General features: G+C 41.2%; 1 protein-coding gene across 1 annotated transcript in view; it reads left to right on the top strand.

The window, feature by feature from the left end:
• Positions 1-5,261: 5,261 nt before the first annotated feature.
• Positions 5,262-11,488, top strand: part of OSTM1 (osteoclastogenesis associated transmembrane protein 1) — a 28,502-nt gene continuing 22,275 nt past the window's right edge. The window contains exons 1-2 of the mRNA XM_033103613.1: positions 5,262-5,757; positions 11,187-11,301. Of these exons, the coding sequence (XP_032959504.1) occupies positions 5,356-5,757; positions 11,187-11,301 (517 nt within the window). The 5' untranslated portion in view covers positions 5,262-5,355. The remainder of the gene's footprint in view (positions 5,758-11,186; positions 11,302-11,488) is intronic.

The following is an 11,488-nucleotide window of genomic DNA, read 5'->3' as shown; positions in this document are numbered from 1 at the left end:
CTTTGTGTCAGGTAAATGTATGATTTCCTTTAGACTTTATGCAATATTGGAAATAGTTTGTGGATCTTCCATTCTTCCCTTATGAACTCCTAGATGTCCAGGGAATCTCAGGCTGGAAACTACTGGTTTAAAGGAGGGAAACAAATGAGTCACTGCTTGTCTGTCATGATCATTTAAGGGACTATGATAACTGGTTGAATCTCTGCAAAGCTGATCTAGATAATTAACATATATTTGAATATGAAGATGGCTCAAAAACCAGGAATATATTTGTCACAGTCAATTAAATCTCTTTGTGTAAGAATGCCCCAAATAATGAGCTATATTAAAAAAAATACTTATGATATGAATTGAAGGGAGCCCCAACAGGCCCAATTGCCTCAGAATTCCTTCCTTTACCCAATCTACCTTGATACCATCCACTTCCTTTTCCCCAGCTTGGGCTCTAGTAGGCTACTGTTTAAGATGAAATTTCCACTAGGAGGGAAGAGAAGGGCATTGTAATGGAAACTATTAAGTTTGCCATTCAGCCTCCCTTCTCTGCAAACTTCTCCCTTTCCCCTTCATCCACCTGGTCACTGGATAGCCTCCAAGCAGCCATGGTTATAAAGTATGACCATCTAAATCTTGCCCTCACTACAGTTTGGCCTGAACAGAGACTCAGCCTTGGAAAATTTGGAATCAGGAGTAAGTCTTTGGTCTTTGTCTAGGTTGAAATCTTTAATGCAGGAGATATGAAAATGGAGTGTGTGCAGCCATATTTTTCTACCAGGAATACTGGGTAGTTAAAGAGATATATAGAGTGAAACAAAGACAGAAAGAATGTCTGATGCATAGTTCCAGTCCATCCTGAGACATGGCCTTGGGTTCATCCTCTTATTTTCCACTTTTGCTTAAGTTAATTTAAGTTGGTTTCTGTTTCTTGAAACCAAAAGAGATCCAATAGATACACTGTCTTGATGGAAGCCTATTGGCAAGACCCAGAGTCACATTGTTGCCTCTATCAGATCAGCCAATAATTATTCTCAAATACACGGAGAATCCAGTCTCTGAGGATCTAGGAATACGATAAAGGTACCCTGGGAGAGTCAAATGAGATGATCTAGGTTTACATCTGACAGGTTCTCTCTCTATATAAGTCCTATATATATATATATCTCCAAGTAGTAATTAATTTAAATAGTTGTCAGTCTTTAAAATGTTAGCATTAATGAAACATTAAAATGTTAGACTAATAAGAGGAGATGAGAGATAACTATCTCCCCCATGGTACTCAGAGCAGCAGATTTTTTTTTCCCCCTGTGGAAAATTTATTTCTCTAATTTTTGGGAGGAAAAAAAAGGAGCCTGTCTATAGTTTTATCATTCAAATAAAGAAAGCATAGCTCTCCATTCTTCATATAAAACTGGGTTGGGCACAGCTGGAAAGAACTGGATAATTACAATATCAATCAGAACAGGGGAGATTAAATGACTTTACTTGAATAGAGCAATTGGGAAAAATTAGAATTGGAAGGAAAATAAAATAATTTACAAAAGGAGCAAAGCAAATAATTTAACATTGGCCCAGTCTTCAAGTAAGCACAGTGGAAGGATGACAACAAGTGGTACTTGTTCCAAATGTTACCATAGGTGAACTGAAGAACATCCACTTCTCTGAGACATGGACATTCATATACTTTACTTGGTAACAATTGCTTATTTCTGCTTCTGTTGTCATGTACCCAGTGAATACGATTTACAAAGAATATTTCAAATTTCATATTGAAAAAGGTATGCACATTAAAAAATTAGGAAAATAAAAGTATAAGTTTCTACTCTATAAAAGTGAACTGACATCTTGGGATGCTTAACCATGGAGCTGGGAGGACTGTGGGTGGAGCTGGGCACCCCCCCTGTTGACTCTCTAGCCCTGACTTCCTGTTGAACTTTGTGGTAACTTCAGGGGGCGGGATGCTAATAAACAGAATAACCATCTTGGAACCGGGCTATTATTTTCCTTCTTCACTGTGAGAGCTGGTTGGAGCCACGGGTTGGAGGTGTGCGTTCCAGCACTGCGGTGGTGGTTTTTGTTTCTTTTTCCTCCCCCCTACCCAATAAACTTGTGGATTTATCCGGAGAGTTATTTTTGCCAGTCGACATTTTCAATGGAAAAAGCATTTAAAGCAGATGTGTATTTGCATTACATAAATTCAATGTAACAAATGTATTGAGAGCCTACTATGTGCTAGACATTAGGCCAGGTATTTCTGAGTATACAAATATAAATAGGACAGAATTCACATTCTCCATGAGGTTATCATTTGGGGGTGGGGCATAAGACATATTCTAATTAATAAAGAAATGAGAATAAAGAGTGAAGTAGAACAGAGGAGACTACAGTTTAAGATAGCAAGTTGAATGCACGATTAGATCTACTCCTTCCTGAAATCCCAACAAAATGACTTTAAAAGCATTTTTAAAAAGACACATAAAGACAGAGAGAACAGGAGGGGAGAAAACAACATAAAATATCAGAAGCTGGAAAGCAGAAAGACTGATGACAACTGACTTAGGAGAACCAGCAAACTGAATCCTAAGCTGCAGTGGAAAAAAAAGCAAGTGAATTACATCATAGAATTCTAAAACAACCCAAGAAGTGGGGGAACTCAGGTACCTCTGAAAATGTAGGTGAGGGAGGAGCTAAAAACAGGATGATTGTTTGAAAGTCTGTTTACAATGCCCTCCCTACAACTTTTTTGCACTCTGATTCCAGCACAATACCCCTGAAGTTCTGATCTCTGGTGAGATTGAAGCAGAAGCATTCTGGACCAAGAGGCACAAGTAAATTTGAGGACAGGAGCAATTTAATGCAAATGAAATTAAATAAAAGTTTACTAACTGAATGTGGAGACTGCTAGTCTTTTTCCACTACCAGGAGCTCAGAATGTTGGCAGCCAGACAGCATATTGGCAGAGTCTTCTCTGGAGAGTATGACCTGCCAAGAAGAAAGATATAAAATATTGATGTTTTCAATTCTTTGTTTTCGGTGACCATTCTGTGCATTGTACGGTGTTTAGCAGCATTCCTGCTCCCTATCCACTAGATACCAGTAGCACCCCTACCCCAGTAGTGACAACCAAAAATGTCTCTAGACATGGCAATGTCCCCGGGAGTGGTGGGGTCATGGAGATTGCCCCAGTTGAGAAACACTGGCCTATAGCGATGCCCACAGGCAAACAGCCCTGTCCATGAGGTTCCATTCAGCTGTGTAGTGCCTTTCTCTTAAATATAAGCAGACAGCCAAAGTTCACCAGGTATTCAAGGAAAAACAAGGAGAAAAAGCTACTTGGAGGCATCTACATAACAAGAGGAGGACACAGTGGGGTGCGAGCCTCATGCAGGGTATTGGATCCTGAGTGAGGTAAGAAGGGTTTCCACGCAGGGGAAGGGGCAGCAGTGACTGGGAATTAGCTTAGCTTCCAAGGAATTGATCAAATAAATATATTAAGGATAATGGGAGTCTGGTTTTTCATTGTCAGAGAAAGGAGCTACAAGTATGAAAAGGGAAAAAAGTAGAATGAACTCTGTGGTGTTAGATTAGAATTAGCAATGTCATTGGCTGAAAATACATACAGATATAAATATAAATGTAAATGTGTATATATTTATATATGTATATGTGTATACATACATATGTATGCATTTGTGTGTGTGTATTTTCCCTGGCTCTGTCCACTGAGAACTAGTAGCAGAGGCACCCCAATAATAATGACCACTCATAGTGCCCAGATCATGACTTCTAAATGTCATTCTACAATAAAAGGAACCAAGGATCTTTGGAGAAATAGCCGATTCCACCACTGGAGCAGGAAAAGCACGAGTGTAGCCTGGACCGTCTTGTGCTAGAAAGCAAGGATGTGCTCCAAGAATGATGGGGACATGTCAAGAACAAACAGAAACCAGCTTGAATAGGCTCCACTGGCCAAATCTGGGACAATTTGAGCATCATTTATTGTTATACAAATCAAATTTCCTGCTCATTCAGTTCTTGGTAACAAAAACAAAAAAAAAATTAGCCATCACAAGCAAATTTAGGGACACAAAACAACGAAATAGAATGGGTAAAAGTAACTCTAAGAACCCTCAGAAACAGACTAGCACCATAAGCTGAATAAGGGTTAGTATAGTACTCTGAAATTCATAAGGCAAAAACAAAAGCAGAATGACACAAAACAGCCAAGGAATATTTTTCTACGAAATACGCCAATCAGATACTTGTCAGAAAACTGTTTTCCAGGCCATTAGCTTAACCTGTTTTTACAGCCAGCAGTGGTATCAGGCCTCCTTAGAGAGTGTCCTTACGATTGCCTTGGGCGTGCCAGAAACTGGATGGGAGTTTGTGAAGTTGAGCGGATTTTCCAGGTTTTTGCACTAGATGCAGGTTTGTGCTGCACTCCGGCAACCCCTTCAGTCCCAAGCGAACCTGGATATCAGCCATCCTAGGACCAGTCTACAGAGTGAGAGAACTTAGACTCGCTGTCCAACACAGCATCACCAGTCAGGTGGGGCTATTTACATTTAAATTAAATAAAATTAAACATTCAGTTCCTCAGTCACAGTAGTCACATTCCAAGTGCTCAACAACCACGTGTGGCTAGTGGCTACCGTATTAGACAGCGCAGATATAGAATCTTTCCATCATCGCACAAAGTCTACGGGACAGCGCTGAAGGACACAGTTCAGAGTTAAAAAAAAAAAAAAAGAAAGCTTGGAAGACACTAGGCTTCACTATCAAATATAATCAACAGACGTCATTCCTCTTTCCAAACAGGATGACGGAGAAAATTATGTTAAAAAAACACCAAGTAAAAAATCTGCAAATCCACCTGCTAGCAAGCGTTCTCAGGGAACTCACTCGTAATTCCCACGAGCCCGTCTTTCTGCGGTGTGACTTCTCGAGCGCAGGGAACCCCCAAAGCGGTGGGCGATCGAGGGCCGAGACCCCCGAGATTCAACTGTTCATCGTGGTGGATGAGTGTATTCACAGCGCGGGCGAGCCCGACGGTAGCTCACAGCCCGACGCTACCCCGGGTCTTGCACGCGCCTCAGTCACACGCTTCACGCGCGCTGGAAGCGCGAAGCCGCCCACGTGTGCGCGGCCCCGTACGCGCGCCGGCCCGCGTGGCGCGAGAGGCTCAAGCAGCCAATGGGGCGGGGCGCCGCGCGCCGCGCGCCGGAGGCGGGGCCGTGACGCGCGCGCCTCATGACCCCGCTCGCGGCCTGCGCCTGAGGAAGCCGGAAGCAGCGGCCGTCCGCGGTGCCGGCTCGGGGTGGGGAGGCGGCGGTGAACGTCCTGGGGTTGGTGAACCCTGCGATGGATCCCGACGCGACAGTCGCGCGGCTGAGGTCGTTGCTACTGCCGCGGCGGCTGCTGCTGCCGCTGCTGTGGTGGGGACTGGCTCTGGGCACGCTCCCCTCGGGGAGCGGCTCCCACAGGGTCCTCTACGACCTCTTGTCGGAGCAGCAGTTGCTGGAGGTGGAAGACTTGTCCCTGACCCTGCTGCAGGGCGGAAGGCTGGGGCCGCTGTCGCTACCCCCGGACCTGCCGGATTTGGAGCCCGAGTGCCGGGAGCTGCTGCTCGACTTCGCCAACAGCAGCGCAGAGCTGACCGGGTGTCTGGTGCGTGGCGCCCGGCCGGTGCGCCTCTGTCAGAACTGCTACCCTCTCTTCCAACAAGTCGCCACCAAAATGGACAACATCAGCAGAGCCGTGGGGGTGGGTAGAGGAGCACACCCGGGACCTCTGGCGTGGGGGGTTAGGAAAGGAGGAGGGTGTAATGATGGTTCACTGGGGGGCCTCAGTTTCCCCATCTGTAAGAAATAAGGGATTGGACTAGGACAGTATTGTAGCGTTTGGGGCATCGGAAAAGGGGGTTTCATGATAGGACTTGGCATTTGCATTTTTGCTTTCATGGCTGCTGTTGGGCATCTTTTTGGTACATATTTGCAAATAGGTATGACTAATTTTCTTGTGGCTCTTCCATCCCTAGCCCTACTTTTCCTTTTCTTTCTCTCTTTTACCCCCTTTCCCCAAACACCACCACAGCTTCTTCCCATGTCCACGTGGAGTTCCCAGGGAGGACCCTTTCCTGAAACCCAAGTGGATTGGGAAAACTATAGTGTAGTAGTGGTTAGGAGCTTGAGCTTTGAAGCCAGACATACCCAGATCTCCCACTTTCTAGCACTTTGACCTTGGATTATTTTAGAGGCTTAGTTTCCTCCTCTTGCTAGCGGAGTACTTTGGGCAAGTTACATGCTTTGTGCTTATTTTCTCACCTGTAAGGTAGGGATATAAGGAACGCTTAGAAAACTGGCACAGAATAATAGTTCTCAGTAAATGGGAGCTAAAATTTTAGGAAATGGTCAATCTACCCCTCATTCCTGGTACCCTTAGAGCTTTTCTGATCATGTAGATGCTATGAGGGACTTTAAAAAAACGACACAGAAGGTATTTCCCTGCTTCTAAATGCTTACAGGGTCTAGGGTAGGAAAGGATTAGAGTATCGGCTGGTGGGAGTCACGAGGTGTGGGCCGATACGTCTTGTAAAGGAAAATCATGAGGAATGACTTTGGGACTGAGGAGTGGGAAAGTTCCTCTTATACTGAGAGCGTAAGTAATCTCATGAAAATGTGGTTGGCATTATTTCGTAAATCGTAGTTGATTTGACAAAATACAGACTTGTATATAGTTGCATCCTGTTTTAAGGCAGCCTGATATTACTTAACATAAATTTTTTTTTTTTACATGAAGAGGGGATTTGTTTGAATTTAGTAAATCCGGTGGTCAATCTTTCTGTAAAGAGCTAGTCTACAAGGCAGTTTAAATTTAGTCTTACATGCAATGTTTTTCAGACATACTTCTGTTGGGTATAGCAAGACATGCCTCTTGGGTCTACACATACACATCTTACTATGATTTTAAAATAAAGCCCCCACGGCTTGTCCCTGTTAACCACAGCAGGTTATATAATATGGCATCATATTCTGTTTGGAGCAAAGGTGAGTTGTTTTGTGGCCAGAATGACTGAATCATGATGCAAAGCTTGGACCTTTTGAGGCAGCAAATGTTTTTCTCATTTGTGTAGATACTGTGACGTTAGGAAGAGGTTAAAAATTACCACAAACTCTAGCGGTACAGTATTATGGGCATCACCCAATCTGTGTATGAATTTCCACATGAATTCCCCTTCCCAGTGTGGGAGTGGCAGAAACTTCTCCTTTATGCCTCAGATTTCTACCAGTGATCTGGGCAATGGCTCACCTCACTCCACCCTTGTGTGAAAGGAAGAGTAAAGGGAAAAAGAGGCAGAAAAACTCTTTCCCCGATCTGCATATCCTCTCCATCTCATCCTAGACTTTGGTTTCTTTCTCCTTCTTTCCTCAGTGTTTGATGTGATTTATTAGCTCAAAAGCATGATTTCTACAGTTCTGAGGTACTTCGTGGATTTAATAGGCTTTTTGGGAGTTGAACCATCAAGTGTAATAGTGAATAGAAAAGTGTGTTCTGAGTTTGTTAGGTGTGAACTTGAAGGAATCAAGGTGTGTGGTGTGGGGTGTTATTTCTCAAGAGGAACATATTTTCATTGACTCATATACTTCGTCTTTCACTTGAATCAGTTTCATCAGCAAGCACATGCTATTCTTAAATATTGGGCTGGGAAAAGGATGTAGAAGGAAAAGGAGGATAAGATCCAGGCCTCAAGCTTTCAGTGTAGTTGGGGAAATAAACATATATTGAGAAAAATAGGAAAAAAATCATCATTGTGAATGTGTGAATTGTACAAGAGCAATGTAGAGCAAAAGGATGAAGGAGATGCTGAATTAAAAGAAGGAGCAGAGCAAGGTGGGCTTAATCAGAGAAAACCTACAAGCTGAATTCTGAACAAAACATATTTTCTCACCTCTTTAGGGTGAATCCATGTCCACTGATTGAGAGAGGAGGGCAGTATAACGAGGAGAAAAAGAATCAAAGGTAGAAATGAACAAGCTATTAGTGTGGTCCAGCATACCAGTTCATTTAACTGTAATAGAATTATCTGATGAGAATTCTTTTTTCTTGTCACTTCCTCTTGAAATTATGAGGATCACATATACATATAGTTTTATTATCTCCAGGTAAAGAATACAGTGATTTGTGAAACCTGAATGTAGAACTAACGGATTCCCCCTTCCTTAGAGTTCTACTTTCTTCTTTTAGTTTAAGCTGATAGGGATATGGTTTCATGAGCTGTCCTGCATCATCAGAGTTGTTGCCAGGATGCTTTGGCCCTGCAGATTCTGAATTGCTAACCTCTGTCTTATTCTACTTGGTTTGTTTAAAATTGAGATAGATAGATGTATAGATATGTATATATATTTATGAAGGTGCTAGTGATTGGGGGTGTGTATCTGGAAGTGTTCCACTTTTAGTATAGATTAATACATAAATTCTTAGGAATATAGGCAGAAAATTGGAACATAGCATAACAATCTGTCTTTTGTTAGAGATCAGAAAATGTAATGCTTCTTATGTATTCATTCAAAAAATTGTTGAGTACCTATTATGTGCAGGCTAGTGGTATTTACTAGCGATATAGCTGTGAGTGAGCAGAGCTTGTAGTGTGGTAGGGAAAACGGACACTAAACATACCATTATACAAGTAATCATTTAGCTCAGGTGTGATAAGTGTTGGCACAGAAAACTACCCCCGATGCTACCAGAGCATGTACCAGGGTGCTGATCTGCACTAAGGCTGGGGGTAGATAGAGTGGTCAGTGATTAAAGCTGACACCTAACTTTGAGAGGGTGTGGGGCAGGGGAGTGAAGGTTTACATGTAAAGAGGTAGCAGGTATGAAGATGTTTATAAAAAGCATGGGCTATATAGAAACCTACATTGTTGTTTCCTCTCATCTTAAAAAATACCGGGGCTGTCAAAAGAATATATACACATGACTTGTATTCATCTTTTGTTATCGGTACATATTGAGTATTACAATTTTAATAGTTTTTTCCTTTCTTAAAATGTGCATACATTTTTTGGCACCCTCTGTATATAGGTGGATATATACTAAAAGAAACAGCCTCAGAGTGATTAATAACTTATTCAAGGCCATGTAATGGAAGAGGCTGGGCTTGAATCTAGAAGGATACTGCTCCCTATTTCATTTCGTAGAGTTGTTACAAGGATTAAATGAGTTACGCATTTGGAGCATTTGGAACCATTAGGTACTCAGTGAGTACATCATCATCATTGGGATTATTTATTACTTCTCTTCCATTTCCATGGTTGCCACCATCTTTTCATCATACCTGAACTTTGGAAATGGTCTAATTAGTCTCTATGCCTCCTCACCCTACATACAGTGACTTAGACGTATATTCCCAAAACTCTGCTCTTCATGTCATTCTCCTCAAAAATCTTAGAAAGTTTCCCACTGTATAACGCTTATGACCCTCAAGACTCTTCATAACTTGGACCTAACTTGTCTCTCTACTGCCTCTACTTTCACAGAGGTACCCTCCATTCTAGCTATATTGGCCTGCTGAATACTCCCTGAATACCATGTAATCATGCCCACTTTCCCCCACTGATCATTTTATTCTCCCATTTTAGAATCCTCTTCTCTTTCTTAGTATAGGGCTTAGTTCAAATCTTACTTCCCAATTTTCGCCAACTACACTGATGTCTTCCTCAACTGAACTGTTCCATACATTGACCACTCATCCAAGCTATGCTATGTTGATTTTTTAAATAGCCAGTCACCTGCTTATGAAGATTCAATTAAGTAATGATTGTGCTTAGCCAACTACACCCACTTAGAGCCCTTTAGGTTGGCAGCAAGGTAACTAGGTGAAATAGCATATATCAATTACTTACTAGGTGCCAGACTGTGCTAAGTGGTTATTGTATGTGGTTTTCATTTAATACAGTCCCTATAGGACTCATGATTATGAAACTGAACCTCAGAAAGGTTATGTGAGCTGCCCAAGATTACCAGCTCGTGGCCGAGGCTGTCTGACTCCTCAGGCCGTGCTCTAATCAAGAAGGAATAATCGAAATTTTCTCCTGTGGTTTATATTGCTCTGAAAGCAATTCCGAGAAAGGGACTTTTAAAATATTTTGTTCACTATTTCAAAAGCAAGCATTCATTTGGATGCATCTTTTAATGAGATGACAAAACTAAGCCACAGAGAGGGTAACCATCCTAAAGTGAACAGAGATATTTTAAAGTAGGAATTCTGCCATTAAGCCCTTCTTTCCTCTTTTCTCAACCCACATGGCTGATCAGTTCTTTTCTAGAGTTATCCCTCTTTCTCTTTTATTACTCATCACACTATTTAATTCTTTGTCTTTATGTGTCTGAGGAGGTTCTTGAAGCCCCAGTGTTGACACTACCTTATACTTTTTGTATCCTCAAAACACCAGGATTCTTATAGTGCCTGATAAGTAGTAGGAGTTAATTAACTTTGAAAGAATGAAGGGTCGGCAGGACTTAGTTCCTTGCTTGGGGCAAAAAGGAAAGGAAATAGATAAGGATCAAATAATTTAGGAACTTGGATATATTATTTGCATAACATGAGTTTCATTATTAAAATGATCTATAAAAAGCATATTCTATTTGGGTACAAACTGGATGTGGATTATAAGATTTTTAATCAAAATTTGTTGAGAAGATAAAACTCAATGTTTTGTGATCATTTACCCACCAGATTTTAAAATGTGCATCATAATATGTGTTAATTGTAGAAAAATGTAAACAGCGTAAAAGAGGCAAAAAAAAAAGGAAAAATCACCATATTTCCATTATTCAGACATAACCACTGCTACATTTTGGTGAATAGCTTTCCAGAACATTTTCCTGTGCATAAAAAGTAAGAAATATGACATGTACACAGTTTGTAGAGATTGTACTATAGGAGCAAGTCCTTACTTAAGAAGCAAAGATTTTCTTCCCTTGCAGGTGAACCTGATATCAATAAATGTTAGCTGCTACTGTTTTATTATGATTGTTATTTAATGATATCATTATTTGATTATATCAAACAAAATGTTAAAATGCTTAGAATAAATAATTATTTTTAAGGTGTTTTTTTGGCCTCAGGTTGTTGTTTGGGAACTCAAAAAATACTCAGTTTGTATTTTCCTATTTTTTTGTTGTTACAGAATACTTCGGAGAGTCCTAGTTGCTCCAGAAGTCTCTTGATGGCAGACAGAATGCAAATAGTTGTGATTCTGTCTGAGTTTTTTAATTCCACGTGGCAGAAGGCAAATTGCGCAAGTAAGCAATTGTTTCATTTTCACATTGCAGTTATGGTTCAATAGTATAGATGCCAGATTTTATTTTAATGAAATTTGAAATCCTTGAATCTAGATAAAACTGTGTATTAACTATGTTTGAATGAGCTGTGATTAGCATCCTGGTTTATTAGTGGGAACTACTTGGGCAAGTACCGAAAGGCAGAGCA

This window comes from Rhinolophus ferrumequinum, chromosome 3 (assembly GCF_004115265.2).
Source record: "Rhinolophus ferrumequinum isolate MPI-CBG mRhiFer1 chromosome 3, mRhiFer1_v1.p, whole genome shotgun sequence".
Taxonomy (NCBI): domain Eukaryota; kingdom Metazoa; phylum Chordata; class Mammalia; order Chiroptera; family Rhinolophidae; genus Rhinolophus; species Rhinolophus ferrumequinum.
The sequence above is the reverse complement of the archived record's forward strand: the minus strand, read 5'-3'. Positions and strand labels throughout refer to the sequence as shown.